The sequence below is a fragment of the Anguilla anguilla genome, chromosome 13 (assembly GCF_013347855.1).
Source record: "Anguilla anguilla isolate fAngAng1 chromosome 13, fAngAng1.pri, whole genome shotgun sequence".
In the NCBI taxonomy this organism is placed as follows: domain Eukaryota; kingdom Metazoa; phylum Chordata; class Actinopteri; order Anguilliformes; family Anguillidae; genus Anguilla; species Anguilla anguilla.
The window spans coordinates 26,489,367-26,509,099 of record NC_049213.1 but is presented as its reverse complement, the minus strand read 5'-3'; the positions used below and the strand labels follow the sequence as shown (position 1 = coordinate 26,509,099).

At 41.9% G+C, this 19,733-nt stretch overlaps 1 protein-coding gene across 1 annotated transcript in view; it reads right to left on the bottom strand.

Annotated features, from left to right (window-relative positions):
• The window catches only part of ptprga (protein tyrosine phosphatase receptor type Ga), a 200,072-nt gene that overhangs the window by 77,644 nt on the left and 102,695 nt on the right, over positions 1-19,733 (bottom strand). The window contains exons 3-4 of the mRNA XM_035389363.1: positions 7,158-7,337; positions 3,905-4,053 (exon numbers count right to left, since the gene is read on the bottom strand). Of these exons, the coding sequence (XP_035245254.1) occupies positions 3,905-4,053; positions 7,158-7,337 (329 nt within the window). The remainder of the gene's footprint in view (positions 1-3,904; positions 4,054-7,157; positions 7,338-19,733) is intronic.

The following is a 19,733-nucleotide window of genomic DNA, read 5'->3' as shown; positions in this document are numbered from 1 at the left end:
AAGATTAATTTACCCCCCTAAAAAGGGTATTACTATCTTCATCACTAAAAAGCTGGATTTAAGGTATGGGAATTGGGGGAAGGGAGGGAGGAGCTGCTCTGTCACTGACATCTTTAATTAGTTCTCAGGCTCTTTCAGCCTCCTGGACTGAGAGCTAATTGTAGCTGGTTGGTGTTGTGAGTGCGTGGCCTTTCTGGCTAGGTGTACAGAGCAGGGTCTGTGGGCAAGAGACCAGGCTCATCTGCATTCTCCCAGGCAGAGCCTGCACACACACTGCAAAGACACACACTGAATCCGCCCGGCTAATTAACTCCAGACAGGATTCAGGGAGCAGAGAAAAGCATTCACCTCGCAGGAGCCTTCTCTCTGCCAGACATCACGCATCGAGAGGAAGAGCGCATTGCCATCACCACTCTCCACCCTGCCAGGCATCGCTCATCGAGGGCAAGCATTTTGCGATCACCCCTCTCCACCCTACCGGGGCTCACACATCAAGAGGACAAATGCTTTGTGATCACCTCTCTTTATCCTGCCAGGCATTACACATCGAGAGGACGAATGCTTTGTGATCACCTCTCTTTATCCTCCCAGGCATTACACATCGAGAGGACGAATGCTTTGTGATCGCCTCTTTATCCTGCCAGGAATTGCACATTGAGAGGACGAATGCCTTGCATTCAACTCTCTTTATTCTCCCAGGCATTACACATCGAGAGGACGAATGCTTTCTGATCACTTCCCTTTATTCTTCCAGGCATTACACATCGAGAGGACGAATGCTTTCTGATCACTTCCCTTTGTCCTGCCAAGCACTGCACAAACCATCAGTGAAAGATTTTTGGGTATTCAAAAAGTGCTATTCAAATATTGGTTTCGAAACCCCAGGTCGAACATTACATTAGCCATTTGACAAATTAGAGTTTAAAAGAAAATGTTTTACTAATTATGGGATGTGACTGGGAAATATTTGGTTTTGAGTCCTAAATGGAGCAGGCCTGCTGATTTGTGCAAATGATCCAAAGAGATAAAATTTAAATTAAATTAGAAATCTAAGCCTGGGTAAGGACATCTGGAAGGGAAACATTCATTATGTTATTCTCAGCACCCGCACCGCTTGTCAACAGAGTAGTTATTATCAAAAAAAGACTGGATTCCTGGATTTCTTAAAATGGTCAAATATTTATATTCTATGCACTGTATTACCCATTGACATTGCTAGATACATTGTTAGAAGGTATGTAATATTAAAGAGCAGTCTCCACAGGAGTAGTCTCAGCCATGCTTGTTCTGTGGGACACTGTCCATTTAACAGACCCATAAGACTGAATAGCCTCCTGTCCTGTGCTGTTGCATCCAATAACTAATGCTAATTTTAACCAAAGCCTAAAGAATAATAATAATAATAATAATAATAAACTACAACCCAAAATATAATTAATATAATTATACATAAGGATACATTTTCATTCTGAGCTACTATTATATGTTAAACTCAATTGCAATCACATTGCATAAGCACATGTGCAAAATCTTCCATTTCACTGCAGCCATATTTCTTATGGCAGGCCTACAGTTATGGATAAAACCCGAATTTTACAAATACAAGATGACAGTTTCTAGATTATTCACACACATTTTTATGTAAATCAGCCCAGTGGGTAATGAGAATGAGGAAATCATTGCTTGGACTTGATTAGATCATGGATCATAGCATTTTTGAAATGGTAACATTTTCTTTGAAATAGAAAACACTGCAGTGGATAAAAAATTAAAAAAATTAAAACTTTTGAGAAAACTAGACTGCTGGCAACACCTAAATGTAATTTAATGTGGCAGCTATGGCTTTCATGAAATTCTAAGACATGTGGCAGAGATGGGGCATTCAAATACCCCTCTACGTACCTGCTACATTCATTTAAGTTTTAGAGATACCGTGTTGGTTTAACAGCCTTTTTAACTCTCCAAATAGTTGAAGTTATTATTATTATTATTACCATCTTCAGAAATAAATTTTAAAAAATTGAAAAGACAAAAGAAATCTTTGCAGTGCCGAAGCGTCCTACTTCGTAATGAGGAAACACACTGAGTGCAAATAAATTCCGCCTGGATATCCGTTATTACAAATAACACCTTCACTGGCAGGCTGCGATATAAATACAGTTGAATGCTCAAAGGCCTTCACAACAGTGAACATCTCGGAGTGAGGCTGATGAAAACACGTGACATTTTGCTGAATCAAAACTCTTTCTTACCTTAAGGGCGGCTGGTATGAGTTCTTTCAGATGACAAAGCCAGTCCTATAGGTCTAAACAGCAGTGGTGATGCTCTGTGCAACACTAGCCTCTGGTGTACAGTACTACGGTTGTGCTTCACTGACACTAAGAACATCCGTACAAATTCTGAGGTTCTCTGATGATGAAATGACCTACATAAGTATGTAGAGCAATTGATTCTGAAGCAAAATATGTGTATGTGTGTGTGTGTGTATGTGTTTGTGAGAGTGTGTGTCTTTGCGTGTGTGTGAGAGAGAGAGAGAGAGAGAGAGAGAAGGAGAACGCGTGCATGTGTTTTACACATGATCATATTTTCATTATTTCAACAATTTTGTTCTCTTTTGCTTAATGTCTGAAGTGGGAGTTGTGCTGCAGCTATATATTCCCTAGCGAGACCCAAAGGCAGTACTCATCACAAAAAGCCCTGAAGAAGAAGCAAGCGCGATATGGTAAGCTCGCTATACGTCTCAGCATTTCAGCATCCAACATGAGAGCACAAGCCTCAGATGAAAGTAAACGAGGAAGACCTGTGTGTGACTGCAGCATATGGAAAAAAACAGCATTGCTTGGCAACTGCAAGGACCACTGCAATTACCCATTCTTGGAAATCCGTACATCTGTCGGTGAGTTTACATATACCTGGAAAATTTCCAGAAAACCCACGATTCAGCTGACTGGCCAGGACAAAAGCTGGCTAATATAAAAATGGCAAGCCTTTCACACCCAGGTGTTCATCCAAGCCTTGATGTGTTTTACTGAATACATCATAGTCACACAGGCAATTTAAAGTGGATAGGTGTTTAGTTTAGCTTGTCAGATTAATCTATCTGCCAGCTATAGTATTTGACATTTGCTGTAATAACCCGTTAGGGAGGAAAGAAGTCTTTATTTATCATCCCTGAGAAAGACTTTCATGTGGGACATGCATTACTGCCATGAAGGCTGTCCTCCAGAGAAGCCATTGGAGGAGGACCTGCTCAATCCCAGGAGCACAAATGCTGCACCGGAGGCACTGACCTTGGTCTAAGTGACAAACCCGCCTTCTCAAAATTCATTTTTCTACAATCCCACTAAAATACATACCCTTGAATATTTAAAATGAAACATGGATACACAGCTCATTTCTTTTGCGTCTTTTGTTGGAGAGGTCGGCAGCGAGTCAGATCTCCGGAAGCTGTGATCTGAAAATGTACACTTCTGGCATGATGTTGACCTTTTTTTTGTAATGGATCGCGCGCGTTCTTCATGCTATGTATTTTCTGGTAAATGGCAAAAGCAAAAATCAGACTTGGCTTCCGTGCCGCTGGATCGGTCGGGAACTTGAACGGGATCCCAGAACGTGTCTTACAGGTTTCGGTGTGCCTCGGCCGCATTAGCGGCACCGCGCGCGCAACTATAAATCACGTCTCAAACGTGAGAACATCCTGTCTGCCCTGCTCATTGATCAGAAACTGGGAAGGGCCTCGCCGCATAATGCCCCGTCCGATCGATGCGGGGCCGCCTCCACTCCATCTTGTTTGAGTGCAGAGCGGAACAGGCTCGCTGACATGGGAAACGCACAGCCTCCCTCTCCCCACCCCGAACCCCCCCCCCCCTACCATCAATCCGCTCAGGCACGACGGGCTGCTCACCTCCACCGGGAACCTCCTGCCGTTGACGCTGTGCTCAGAGCCGGCCGAGCCGTTGCTCTGACCCCAGTGAAACTCCACCTTCTCCGCCCTGAAGCGCCCGGGCAACCCCGCGCCCCTGATGAAGTAATCATCCTTCAGCAGGATGGCCACTGCGCGAGGAGAGGAGAGGAGGGGAGAGGAGATCAGAGGTGTCCACGCGCGCACTTTCCTGCTCACACTGTGGAAGGCACATATTCGACTTTATTACTTCAAACCCCCTGTTATTGCTAAATGTCTCACTATATTGCACTTACATAGAGCTGGTTAAGAGAAATAGAGCACGTCACCCTTTTAAAAGGACGGCCATTTAAGGGCAGAGCCAGTATTCAGAGTTTATCTATTTATGCTGTGGGAAGATGAAAAGAATATTACATGTGCTCCATCTACAATGTTCCTACTGCCCTCAAAGGCAAGGTCTAAAGTGGAGTGCTAATTTGGCTGGTACTAGCTATCTCCTCCACCATTTCAAATAGCTTTTTAAAGTCTTTTTTTGTCTTTTCAAAAAACCGTCCTGAAATAAAGGGGAACTGATTTATTTTACAGTGTACAGATTCCCAAATTGGGTTTCGGCAGGACTGGTCTTTAATTAACCACTGACCTTAAATACATGCGCTCTTTTGTCAAACATACTTCTTATTCTGATTGAATTTCATCTCTTTCACATGAGAGTTCTGCTCCATAATAATTATAATAATATCCAATCATGCTAACTGAGTTGCCTGGTTTGGCTTCACGACAACTCCGACTGAGTCTTGAACACAGGAAATACACAACAATACATTCGATGCCAAAACTAGGGGTAGGTGATGATAACAGTGCCATGAAAAACATTACATTGCAAATTGCATACACCAGTAGTATGATAGATCACATTTTTTTCCAAAGTTTTGTTACTTAAATTGCTCACAATTGTACCACAACACGGTACAATTAGGTACATTACACCAACATGAAATTACAACATGACACATACCTGCAATAAACTTTCTTTCACTTTCAAGTGCTTAATATCCCAGTAAAACAGATGGCATTATTATTTTGTCGACAAAATCATTAACATTTTGTTATCAGAACATGCCAAAGTAGGCGTGTGTGTTTTTGAAGCAATGCATACAGTACATAGAGAGCACTATTTTTCAGCTCCAATAGTAAGTTCAGTTTAAGCTTCCATATTGACAAGCAAACTTGAATTGACCAGCAATTACGAACTTAAAACTGTTCATTCGCCAATTCCATACATGCCCACACATTCATGTCATATTTTAAAAAAAGTTATCACCAGGAAGTATGAACAACTCAGTAGACTTGAGGAAAATACCACCACAGTATTTAGATTATTTTAATTTTACCACTACATGTATTTACAATTTCCTCTGTCCACCTTCTGGCCTTGGGCGTTTCAATAGAGATGCCTGCCACTGTTTACAGCACATTAACAACCCAGCAGGGATTAGACACAAAGCCTGGTAGACCTTGGACAGCAGAGCCTGAAAACAACAGCTCACATGAAAATAAAGCCTTGATCAGTAGTCCCCCTCCCCTCTCGAAACACACACTCACAGTCCAGTTTACAACAGCGCACAAACACACTTAAACACCTACCCACACAAACACACACACCACACACGCACTCAACAACACACACATACACTTTTTGCATTAATATGTATATTTTAATGTCTTGTGTGATTTCTATGATTGCATCCAACACTGCAGAAGAAGTACCAAATTTAATTATAATTTAATCTAATCTAATCTAACACACACATGCTTACACTCACACTCTGACAAATCGCCAAAGTAATTTAAGAGTCAGGGCAAAAGAGTCAAAGTTCAGAGCAGAGTTAATGTGAAAATAAACACGGATTTACTCCAGCAAACAGTATAGTATTGAATTGTGTGCACCCATCCATTTCTGGGTCCATTTCACATTCCGAGCTGACTTCGTTGGGGTGAATATAGCATTGATACAATGTTCTGTTGTCATTTATAAATAGTAGAGAATTTATGAATAATTCATGGGACTATAAAAGTTATTTTTTTCTTGCTTTGCATGCATAATTTAGGTAGTAGAAGTGTGAGGCTACACAATTTGATGCTGCAGCTGTTGTGTATTGGAGAAGCTGTTGCTTCATCCATTATCTCTCACTTTCTCATACGCTTTATCTCTCCCGTTCTCTTCATCACAGTTTTGTTTTTTTTTCTGGCCAAGCCACACAGACTGATAGCAAGCCTTTCCTCTGTCCCTTCCGCACACCACAGTTCCACTGTCATATTCCTCAGCAGCACCTGTAGCCAGCAGAATTCCACTCACTCTGGGGAAGGGGGGGGGGGGACGGACGTATAATTCGTCCTGGCAACTGCCCCTCCCTCCTCCTTCCCACCAGCCATGTGATGCAAGCAACAGCAACACGTTGTGCTGAGATTTGAGGTACGTGCCACTCTGAAAAGATCAATGGGCCTCAGTGAGATGAACCACGCTCTTTGGAGCCAACACCCTTCAATCATGGAGCAAACCATCCTTCCTGACGCTGTACAGAAAAAGCCTCCCCACAATGTCAGTCTTCATCCATTTGAGGTTGGAACCCAGAGGGGTTTTGTTCAAGCCTCTGCTTATAATTACTTTGTTCACTCAATCATGCATTCAGGTTCTTATTTTCCTACAATTTGCCGCAGTGTATTATGATGAACACGTAGCTGAAAATGCATACTGCTGCTAATAGGGCCACTTAGGCCGGGGGGATTGGTTGGAACAAAAACAAAAACCAGGACATACACGGCCCACCATGAGGGTTATATTTGACACCCTGGTTCAGTGCGAAGGAGAACGTAACAATGTCCCAATTAACTGATTAGGGAGAGAGTGCAGGCATAATTGATCTGGAGGGACGTCACTGTGAATGTCACCCAACGTTCCTGTCATGACACAGCCTCACAAAAGCCACCAACAGAAAAGTGGGAAAGATATTCAGGAGGAAACCTGGCTGCCAACAATTATACTTCCCCGGAAACATTTTAATTCAGTCTAAAATCATCCCAAACAGCTAATATAATAATAATAATAATATAATAATATGTCATTGTGAAATACGTATATGTGAGCTGCTAGTTTGAAAGAAAATCCATCTGCAAGTGTGACTGCTGCCATTGCTTGACACATTTAAGCCGATGGGTCTATATTATTGTGTGTGGACATGCAGGAACCTGGTCTCACCTGTTTTTCCTGTGTTCTTCATGGAGGTCTTGTTGGATGATTCTGTCTCAAACCCATCCAGCGTGAGCTCTTGGTACTCCAAGGACACTTTCGCATCGTGATCGAGGATATCAATGGGGGATTGATTGGACTCCCGGCATTCTGGATAGGCTGTTGTCCAGCTGTCTGGCCCATATGTCCCTGAAAGGTGAAATAAAATAAAAAAAGTATCATTAGTACGCCGAGACAGTGAAGCACTCTCTGGGCTATCACCGTCAAGATACTGAGTTCCTTTGAGATATCAATGGCTTTATCGAGGAGGAAAAACATTGAGCTACTGTTGAATTGTTCACAGCTGAATGAGTTTGTCAACATAAGATTAGGGATCATATTCATTCAATGCAAAGACGCTATTAATCTTGTTCATGGAAGAAATGCCAGGCCTTAATGCTCTCTTGTGCGACAACAATTCTCTGAAAGAGACCTTTCGGATGAGAGGAAAAATACCCTCAGGGTTGGTAATATGACACAGTGATCTGAGAGAGCACAGACACATCACACACAAAGCGTACGCGCGCAGCAGGCTACACTGTGACCACACGCTGCTTTTCCTCCCAGCGTCCATTTCTGCAGATGAAGCGAAAGCGCGTTTGCTGGTCCGCCAGCGTAGCGCGGTTCTGCGCGAACGTGCTCAGCCACACAAGCTCCTCTTCCACTGGCGTTGTCACTATGGCTGCGGCCCACTCGCGTCGCCGGACCTCGTCCTGGACTCGCCAAGTCAGCGTGTTCGCAACGGCAGCTGTGGCATAATTGAGACAATTGTGACAGCTCTAGATCTGCGCAAGTTCCAAAGTCTGCAAACCCTGGCAAATCTGCCGGGGTCATGGGTGCGTGAAGCGTGAATTGAGCCCTGCAGGCGCTACTATGCGGCACCTCTGGAACATTATCTCAGGCCTGCTCTAATGGGCCTCCCCATCCAGGAAACCCTGCCCTGGAGGGGACCAATCAATGCCGTGTGAAAGAGACAGAAAAGACCCAGCAAAGCATCCAGATCCATACTGTTCACTCTAGGATTAAAGACCATAGAGAAAATATTCTCATCCTGTCACCTTGGATGATGGCAAAGTGCCCTCAGGAACCTACGATTGGGTGTGCCAACATTCATCTGAAAATAACCTTCTGGTGCGAATTGAGGGCAGCCATACAGTTCAAGAGATGCCTTAAGGGTGACATGTAGACAATGCATTTGCACCCACAAGTGCTCGGCGGTGCCATCACACAACGCAGAGAGCTTGTGTGGACTCAGTGTTCACAGGAAAAATGTCACGTTCAGATTTTTTAACTGTACACAAGGGAAGTGACATACACAGCCAAGATGTATGCACAGATGATGTCACTCACCAAGAATTTACATATATATTGGACATTGCAGTCATTGTCACTGTCACTGATATATAGACATCTCAAACGGGATATTTTGTATACTGGAAAATGAATCAATCCACATATCACACAGTGTGATATTTCACTATGGTGGTTCTTAACATTTCAAGGGGTGACTGCAGACTTTTGTCAGCAGCCCCTTCTTCCATTTCCGGGTCATTAGGGTGAGTGAAAGTTCAAGGCGATGAAGATTTCTGATTTAGTGCCACTGGCCACAGGTTAATAAGAATGTCTGCTTCCTAGGAACAAAGTCTCGCTCTTTTTGATGTATTTGCTTTGCAAAAAAGCTTATCCAGGTCAACTAAGAAAAAAAAAGTACAAAGAGAGGATCATCAACTGCTCTTTTGGGGAATTTTCACCAGACTTTAGAGCAGCTCCTCTGTCCTTTCAAGATAAATTACACAGCTCCTGATTTCTTTAACTCTTATTTTCAACTATTCCCTTGAGATTTTACAAGGTGTGTAACCAAGAACCAGGCCTAATGAAATGTTTCTGCCCAACTTACATGTCTTTTGCCCAGTATAGTCAACTATCCTTAACATCATAATAAAACAAGACACACATTGTTCTCCAAACTTATTTTCATTTCCGTCAGTAGATCCTGCAGGAACAGAACTCTACCACATAAAGCCTGTGGAATCAGGTAACATTTTGAGTGGGATTCATTTCTAAGACAGAAAGTGTATTACCTGCAGCTGAGACCTGCAGGTACTCGTGAGATTATTAAGGTGCTGCGAGACGAGGGAGGAGAGGGGGACTCAGGGGGGATTTGCAGTAGCGATGCGAGACTTCATGAGCTGCAAATTGGGTGGAGTTATAACTGGCTGTCAGCAACTCATTGATTTGAAACAATCTTAGTGCACTGCTGTTGTGTGCAATGTCTCAAAGCAAAAAGGTTAAAGTTAATAAAGTTTTGTAACTTCATAAAATAAAACAAAAATAATTAAATGGCCAATTATTTGAGTGTGTTAACTGTAATTTAATAAAATATGAGGAAAAAGGTGAATTGGAGATTAACGAGCATGTTGCTCATTTTTCCTGAGCCAGTTGGTTCAGACCAAGTAATTGACATCATTTCATACCTCCACTCATAACATGGTTCTGGAAGCATCCGTCTCCCAAGCATAACTCTCTGCTCCATCTCACATTACCTCTATTGCCTGCTCCAGCTGAAATGCACCCTTAATTGAAAGTGATATTCACCTCTGGTTCCTGAAATTAATTTGTCTCCCATCCTGTGCCCTGTGTGCACCCTGGAGTGTTCGTAAAATGTCTGCTTCATTCAATTAGGAAGCATCTTCTTTCCATACTCCTCTTGGCAGCCCTGGGGTATTGACCAGAGCAGTCTGGATTTCATATGAAAGTAGGTCTTATGGATCTGGGCAGGAGAGTCCCGCTGCAAATGCAGCACCGGGCTGGTGTGAGACAGACAGTCAGCTTGTCCACTATCCAAAACAAAGCAGACCCATTGCAATGGAGTAAAAACCATGGAATTATCCCACAGAGGACTACAGTGCATGTCCCTGAACTGAAGTATGGGCCTGTAAGGGATAGTGGTGAGGGACAACATCACTGTCTCCATCTGAATTTAATTTGACTGCAAGGTCACCAACTGATTACTTGAATCAATATATGAGTGTTTATTAAGTAAAAGAAAACAAGTTTTGCTCTTGTCATTATGTGCAAAATGAAACATGGTCTTACCAAAATAAATAATTAAAAGAATAAATTACAGAAAAATACCAAAAAATAAAAATTAGGATAAGCACCTAAACACAACTAGAATTGTATTATTTTTATCTGATTGGAACTGTGTGAATGCAGATCTACTTTAAGCGGGGCCTGCTTATTTGAATATACGATCTTGGAAGCCACGGCGTATTTACATTATCATATTCATTAAATGCACAGTATAACAGCACGTAGTGGTCCATGCACTCTTCCAGAGTGTCCAACACTGAGAGCAACGGAAGGTAAACAGGCAGGAAGGGACAGGGTCAGATCAGTTCATGTTTCCTTCTGACCTCCACAAAACACCTTCGCCAGATCAATAGCCTTCCATTTCCTTGTTTACATTCAGGACAGTTGGTAAATCTCCACACTACACAAGTGCGCTAACGTGCTAACATATCCCTGAACTCTGTAAACAGCCAGTAGGCCATGTGTTATAGAGACTTTAACAAGGAAGCCACTGACATTAAAGAGGCCCTCCTTAATTATATCCTTAATGGAGCAACATGCCCTTTCGATTAAGAGATAATTGTCATTCAACTAAATGTTGTTAGGCTTCTTGTGATTTCTTTTGTGTAGCACTGCTTTTAATTATTCTTGTAAGAGCATTTAACTTGTAAGAACGCATAACAATTCTTGTAATGCAAACACTGTGCCCATATTTCTACAGACCACATTAAAAATCAGTGTTAGACACATGCACGCAAGTGCACGTGTACATACACATGTAAGTAAATGCACGCACACACTCTCTCTCTCTCACACACACACACACACACACACACATACACACAACAGAGCAGACTCCAGGTGTTCAATCTAAACTGGTACAATACATTTGAGAGACATTCCAGTTATCTATGAACATATGGAAGGTGGGGCACTTCTGCACAAACTAATTTTTATCATTCTTGCTTTGCTTATGAATCAGCAGCACAGAACATTTTTCACCCTGTCTCCGCCCGCCCCTTACCCAGGACCCGCTGACAGGCTGGGCAGGAAGTGGAAGAGGCCCTCCACAACAGGATGTTGGTGCGGATAGGACTGAGGGGTGGAATCGTTACAGGCAGACAAAGAATGGAGGCGACATGGTGGGCGGGCTAAATTAAAGAGATAGGGAAAGAGTGAGGTGGAGCATAACTGCGATGAAAGAAAGGATGCATGTTTTCTTTTAGGGGTTGGCATGAAGAATAATACAGCCACAAAAATCTTATAAGCCACCAGAATATGTTTTACTTCTGAGAATATTCGGAGGGTATGTCCCATCAATATTCAATATTCAGTCAATATTTAGAGGGTGTGTCATACTTGTGTGCTCTAATCTCATCCCTACGTTAGAGCAGGTTGGCCTGTGCAGTAAATTGCTATGTTTTTATTAAAGTTTATGATATCTTTACTCAATTCTAATGTATTTAATAATGCTCTAGTAGTTCGTAGTATGTGTTTTATGATTATATGATTTTGTGCTGTATGTGTATGTGTATGTGTTTGAAAAGCCCAGCTAGGGACAAGCATCGGAAATTAGCATATGCTATAAATGCTGTCATACATTGCATTTGTTATTGTTTATCAATACGCTATATTTAAATGTATCTGTCCCTATCAAATAAACATTAAATAAATAAATAAATAAATAACATTGGACAACTAGAAAACACAAAAGAAAGCAACATAAGCTAGGCTTTACCATCGTATAGTTAAACCTGTAGATTATTCAATGAGTAATAATGTGGTAACACTGAGCTACTGTACACTGACATTCTCGACAGCAGTTTCCAACTCCAGACTTTACATCAGAATAAAGAAAGACTTTGATTCCACATATCTGAGCTTGAAAGCTATTTAATTACTGCTAGCAAATGGTAGGCCTACTTAGCAATCCATCATGCGTCTGTTCTCCAACAAATGGGGGTGGGGAGGTTAAGGGCGGGAAGGCACAGAACCATGCACCAGCGCTCACTATTTAGCAAAGCCACATTGTTTCTGTAAATAGTTGATGAGGTCCTCGCAAAAATGTAAAAAACAAATATGAACTGTTATTGCAGTGCCCGTGGTCCTCGAGAAATAAAGCCCATTTCTTGTGGTTCTCTTCTTTTTTTGGAGAAAAAAAGTGCATTGGTTTTTCAGCATCCAGAGAAGGTGCAATGCTTAGGCATTTCCAACTTAGCTTATCTGCACTAAAGAGACAAGAGCATCATATAAATATTACAAATAGAAAGGATTTCACCGGTCTTAGCATTTCAGTGATGCCTATTGTACCCTGCTAACCGCGCCCACAGAAATCCTGCCATTTAGCCAAGGGGGAAAGCAAGCCAATGTCAGCACAGGCTCTTCTACATTTATTTATTTATTATTTTTGTAAGAATCATTTAAAAATATCTCTAGGCCATTTGTGAATGCAAAAACGTATTAAAACAACACATCAGAAAAGAATTCACAGATTTCAGTTTCCTGGACCTTTAACCCTTCTGGTAATTGAAAAAGCGGGAGGGACAACATAATTGTGAAAAAATAATGAAGTGAATTGTTACTAAACCATGTTGTGTTTTATTTCCAGTATAGATATGATCGCATGCCACATTTGTAATAAAATATTGAATATATAATATTATTTGGATATTTTCCATAAATGTATTGATATTGAAAAAATCACAATATTGCTGGATACAGGATCATATACTATCTCATAGTAGAGAACATAAACCTTGTTGTCATCACTTGCTAGGCAATTGGACCATTTCTTTTCCCAAAAGGAAGACATTTTTTTTACCCCACAGTCAATTAAGTTATTCAACAGATTGCATTCTTTGATCTTTCACAATTAATTAACAAGACTACAAAGCTTGGATTCACAGCATAAACAAAATATTAGAATTTGTCTATAATAACACCCCAATTACAGAGTGTAGGCCTTAAGGTAAGCTTGACAACATAAAAAATAAATCTGAGTGGGTACTTTGGGGGGGGGGGGGGGGAATCTAATTCCATAGAGAAAATGACTACTAAAAACACTAAAATAGCAATCATAAAACAATCTGATATGGTTATAGTGCAGAAGTGGCCCGAAGGACTAGTGCCATACTTCACACCATACCTATGAACCTCTTTCAGGATATTTTATTGCCAACTCTTAGTGTAACACTTCTATCAAGATTACTCAGGAACAGCAGAAATCAATGTTGAGAAGAGTCTGTTGATATTTCAGTGATCTTGGGTAGCTTGGAGCAGCACTACTGAGTCACTCAAGGTATAATATTTAATCTCAGCACACAGACACCAGCGGGGCACTCTTATTCTCAGTCCACATGATGCATTAGGGGAAACGTCTAGTCGTACAGATTTTCTTTTTAAATGCAGAGTCCGTCATTCATTTATCAAATATTGTGCGCTCCAGAATTGAAATTGCACATGGTCTTAAACCACAGTCAAACTGCTTATCTGTTGAATTTCATCTGCGGAGGAGCAAAAAGTGAAAAATTCTCTAGAAGGTAGTGTAAGTCCCATACTCTCCTATAATATAAGAGTTAAAATGGAAAAAGCTGAATTTCTGAGTATTCGTTTTCCTTCAATCTGTGCTATCGGTAAATGGCATAACTGTCATGGGAACTGTGAAACACAGTTCTCATTGAGAGCCAAAAAAGTGCTACAGTACCAAAGCTAAGCCCTGGTGATCGTCATTGGATCTAAGAGAAAAGCTCTTCAGATTTATAAACTGCAATTTGTTTCTGTGGAAAACACAAAGCCACAAATATTGATCTCATTAAAAAAAGAAACTTTACAAACAAACAACATCACTGCCCATATAACCCCAATCCCAGGGGTAAGCAAGCCACTGACAGGTCACCGAAGAATTGAGGAAAATGTATAGATGAAAGGACAGAGATGCGCAGTGTCTGGGTGATAGTAAATTATCCACAGCAAAACAGCAGGCATGAGTGTTTGTGGTCAGGGACACTGTCAGCACAAGGAGAGAGACCTCCCTGGGACACACACCGATGCATTAGAGCTTTCCGTCTCTGAGAAGTCACCATTAGACGGCCAATCTGGCCAGGATTTATTGTGCCCACATCCATTAGGCTTTGATGGTGCCGGCAGAATTTTCTGGCATGGAGAGAAAGATGCTTTTGTGATGGAGGTCCCAGCGCCACAGATCGCAGAGCTCAATGCGGGCCTGTGTCCGAACAAGCGGGAGGGAGTTCACAACTGGACTGGGACGGGGAGAAGGCCGACACTTTTGGTTTGTGCGCGAGACAAGGACACCGCTGAAAGGCCATGATTTCACAGGAGATTTCCGAGCCCTGTGGCCATTGAGCGGCTAATCGCGCTGGAACAGGTTCGGACCGCTCCAGGCCTGTCCTTGTCTGCGCGGTCTTATCTCATGCAAACTTCCTAATTGGATCGATGGTTAGGGTTAATTAGCTAAACTGGCCGCGTGGCTCAGCAATCAATGATACAGATGGTCTGGATGCCAGCAGAACCGTGCCTTTCCAGAAACGAACAGTAGTCAATTATATTTTTAAAAGTCGGCAAATTAATTTTAGGTAACAACCTACCAGGAACACAGTAGAAATCGTGCTAACACATGGGAGTGTACCGTGGAGATGCACCCCAGGGTCTCATATCAAATCCTGACCATGCCTGTGCCAAGTGACAAAGAGCCAGGCGGGTTTGTCCTCGTCTCATTGAAAAACAGGAAGTTTTCTGGTCAAACGAGCATCTTCATTTTGCCCACTGAATATTAAATGTACTCCCCACATGTAATAACTGTGAAGCTATGCTGATGGATTGCAGACAGCTGGTCTGGGTTCATCTGAAGAGACGGAAGACACTGAAAATGAAAATGACAGATGGGAGAAAAAAGGATAGGTCTGCCTTATGTAAAACGCAAAACAATCATCAAAACCAAAACTGATGAGACGGTGATACTACCTGATTTCAGGCCAAAACACCGACTGCATATGATAACAGTAAACAAACCGTTCATTATCATTCAGTTGACTTTCATAACTTATTTCATGATTTTTACTCATTTAAAAAATGTCTTATTCAGGTTTGTCACCATCCAATATTCTATAGCCAAAAAACAACAAATATTTAAAACATTGCTTCAACACCTTTCACATCAATATTACCAAGATGATTGACAGCTACCTTTGAGTTAGGGCTCTTACACACCTGTTAGCATTTTCTGGAGACACACTAAAGGGAAACAGCCAAGGATTCTACCACATTAATTTGGAGGTCTGTCTAGTGGCTTTCAATATCTCCATATTTCAATGTAGACTCATTTCACCTTGACAGTAATAATATTTTCTTCCATATTTGTAATAGGTCCTAAGAGGAATAAAAACATAATACCTGTTCATGTGTTATTTTGTATTAATTACAAAACTTCAAACCTCAAACAGATGGGCTGCTTTTCTGCTTCCTCTACAAGCACCAGAAATCTTACCTACCATACTATCCCCATTGCACCTACAGTATGTACCCTGCTGAATGCACCCCACCTCATCACCACCCCAACACATCAAGACTGACCTCACCCCCTTTTTTTAACGAAACGCTCTACCAAGTGATCTCTCTACAGAGTGTTCCAACTACAGTAATGTTCCAACAGTAAATAAATAAACGTGAAATGCAACTTCTAATATTATACATGCCCATTTCAAAGAGTGCTCAATGCAAAGAGAAAATTTGCACTATAGAACCAGGGTTGGCAATTTTCTAGCCCAAATGTCAGAGACTATGATACCAGAACAAGGCCCACTTTGTCTATAATAGACAGCTTTGTCTACAATACTGAATAAATAACAGACTTTCAGCCATGTTTGCATTAACTATGACATTGTGCCTGTCTATCATGACATGAGACAAGAGCAAACACAAATTTTGTTAAATGAGCTTGCTATGTTCAGAAGGAAACGTATCCCATAATATAGATATCAACTGCTATTTTAAAAACATTTCAAGTCCAACATTGCAGGTACAGTTGTTACACAAGCTTGTCCCTCATACTGTGAACCCAACAGTGATGAAAATTCAATACCTATCTATAAATTGAGATCAAATTGGGTTGTTGGCCTGTGTAAAATATTTGAATCTGTTGTCAGAGAAACCAGAAACAACCCCCCCCCCCCCCGCAAAATACATAAATAAAATAAATAAATCACTACAACACTAATATGAAAATAGAAATGCAAACATCCGTTAATTACAGCCACCTGTGTTCATGGTGGATCATACAGTGGTTGATGCCGCTTCTCTCTGGGTAGGCATGACTCATTAAGCTGATGCTGTTTCCTCTCCTCCCAGACAGCTCTGCTTTGAATGAGAAATAGTGCGGTTTATCTGCTTACGCATCTGCTCACCGGGTTTTACAGCTACATTTTCTCCACTTCAATATTCCTTCTTTTAGAAACATTAAATAACTGTAATATGTTTTTTTTCTCCTCACTCTGTAACAGTAGTCAGTGGGTTTTCTCATAAACAATTGAACATGCATGATTTCACAACTGCAGTATACCTTATGTCACAAGGATGTTTGCAGAGCATTTGATATAAGTGGCAGAGTGTGCTCCAGAAATGTGAAATGAAAATTCCACAGTTCGTGTTTAACAATAAAAATGATTTACAATTCAGTACATACTTCAGAATTGCTCAAGAGGATTAAGTACGGAAGCAATAACTCCAAAAACCAAAATCAACTGCTATTACTTGCGTCAAGAGTCCCTTTTCACATGGGATTTCAATGTCCTGTACAAATATTCCAGCCATAGTTTGCCTGCTTTTTGGGAGGTGATGGGGCCAGGTGGGGAGGTGCAAAGTTCTTTCCTTCATATCTGTACAGGGGTTCAATTCAATTTTGGGCTGTCACAGAGCATCGAGTTCACACGCCTGAGGGGAACACAGATCAGTCTCCACTCCAAAGCCACATATCAGGGGACAGCAGGGGGCACTGGGGTTAAAAGATCAGACTACCGAACTGCAAACCCCCTTCAGAGGAAAATAATACCGTCAATCCACAGTGGGCACCCAGTGCTTCCTGATCCTCAGTGGCACCTAACCACTTTCAGGAGCTGGCTTCTCATGGTTGCTTTCTTTGAATGTGTACTTGTGATCTTCAATAGGGCAACTCCAGAGAAGATACCAAACGAATGGTGATGTCATTCGGTTGTAGACTTGATGCAGTTGTTGCATTTAAGGGCTATGCATCCAAATATTAGACTTTATTGCTCTGATTTACTTCTAAGTTCATCCATTAACTCGCTTTCGCAAAAAATGGGGGGACTCCACATAAAAACAGTTTCTGTAAAATGGTGAAACATATACCAGTGTAAATACCATGAAATAAAAGCTGGTTGTCTACTTTTGTCTCATGTTCGTCTTTTGATCTCAAATCCAAATGCCTTAAGTATTACATTATAAGCAAAATTTTTAAAAAATTCACTCTACTATTCCCATACTTTTGGAGGGCACTGTATCCACTAAACTGTGAGCACAAATACCCTGCGAGTAAAGTTGTAGCTCATCCCCCTCTGACCTTGTTTATAAACTGATTTAGGTTTGGGAATTATGATGTGGCACAACCGTTGTCTTCCCATCGACTTTGCTGTTAAATAAACCATAATGAAATCCCTTGAGCAAAGAAGTAGAAATCTAATTCCAGTCATACTTCAAAGGGATTTAACCGAGTTGGAAAGAAAGGAAAACACGCCGGATTGAACAAGGACAAAACAATACACCAAAAAACAGTGCAATACAGAGCCATCGGCAAGCTCCTTATTTAGTGAACAATTAAAAAAAGCACAGTACCAAAGTGTACCCTACCTCTCGAAGCTATTCCAGCTCATGTTATCTGGGGGATGGCTATCAGAAAGTTGGATTAACTTCCGGAGAGGATTCACAGTGCTCAATGGTCAAAACCATACGCGCAGTATTACAGATACAGAAACGGCGAGCACTGTCCTGCACTCTGCTGATGAAATCGATATTTCCGTTATTGGTTCAACTCCACCCTTGGGAGAGCGCATTGTCGGCAGGACCATACCACGCAGTTAATCCGGCCTGATTTCATATGCGCACGCACCTCTGCCGGTGTGTTTACCGATTCTCCCCCTGGCAGCCTGCAGACGGCGAGCCCGGAGAGGGCCGGAGTCACTGCGCGATGAGTCATGTGATCCCGCGGCTCCTGCAGCAGTCCCGGCAGCAGCCGGGGAGGGTCAGGGACCCCGTGCCAGGGTACCGGAATTACAGCCGCGCGGTTCTCCTCCACTAATGGCACGCGGAGAACCCTCCGGAAAGCAATTTGGATTTGGCGGGAGAGTAGATGGCAGAACTGAGCGAGCGATTAAAGGGAGCGGGGAAATGGCAGTCTGAGAGAAAACTGGTCTGTGGAAAGTGACTGGGCAGAAACGCTGCTCCCTTGGAAAGAAGACCCTCTTCCCCCACCTCAGCTTAACTGTGCAGCAGAAATCTCTGAATCAGAGGCCACACCACAAAATCCCTCACCAAGAAACTGTGCAATCTCTGCCTGCAGCATCTCAAATTTAGGAAAACAAATGGCAAGCTTCTTACGGATGCCAAGGAATGGGACTAAGGAAATGATTCAGAACACATATTCAGTGTGTCTGTATTTAGTATGTATGGCAAACATGGCTCTAATTTCATGCCTCTTGTTAAAAACGTCAGTTTCGCCCAAATGTTACCGCAGGCAAATTCTTGTCCTCAGTTAATTTTCCGTTCAGAAATAGATTACATTCCATTTACTGGGAAAGGGATCATTCCAGCCATTAAAGGGGAACAAAGAAAGGGAGGACCAGAGCTGGAATCAGATAATGAGGATTGCTCAGCGGTCGATTAATGCCTCAAACGGCCATCCATCTCCCTCAGCATTGCTCCCGTTGGCTTAACTTCCTCTAGCGCAGCCGGCATCCTCCCCCCATCCCAACTACTGACACCAGAGAGACACAGTCAACGTCATCCACCCAAATTAATCAGCCCATCTCAAACACCTAAAACAGCCAGTCACCCACAGCACTACATCACACTCCAAATCTCAGCTTCAACAGACGGTCTCAAGGAAAATATTCTACTGTGTCATACTATCCTAAATATAGTAATTCACACTACTTAGATAACTGATTGTTGTAACTACACATATAGTTTAAATGACTGAAATCATATTAAAAATGTCTGCACGATTTAAATCTGGAAAGACAGTTTTAGAAAATTCACAGTATTGGGGGCAGGGGTAGGGGGGGGGTGTCAAAGTGCTTTCAGAATTTTTGCTGATGGACCACTTTACTTACTTCACTAGCTTTGCATAGTGGAAAAAGAAGTGGACTTAAACCAGACAGCTGCAGTTTCAACTCACAAATGCTGCATTCCTACTGTACCCTTGGGCAATGTACTTAACCTGTATTG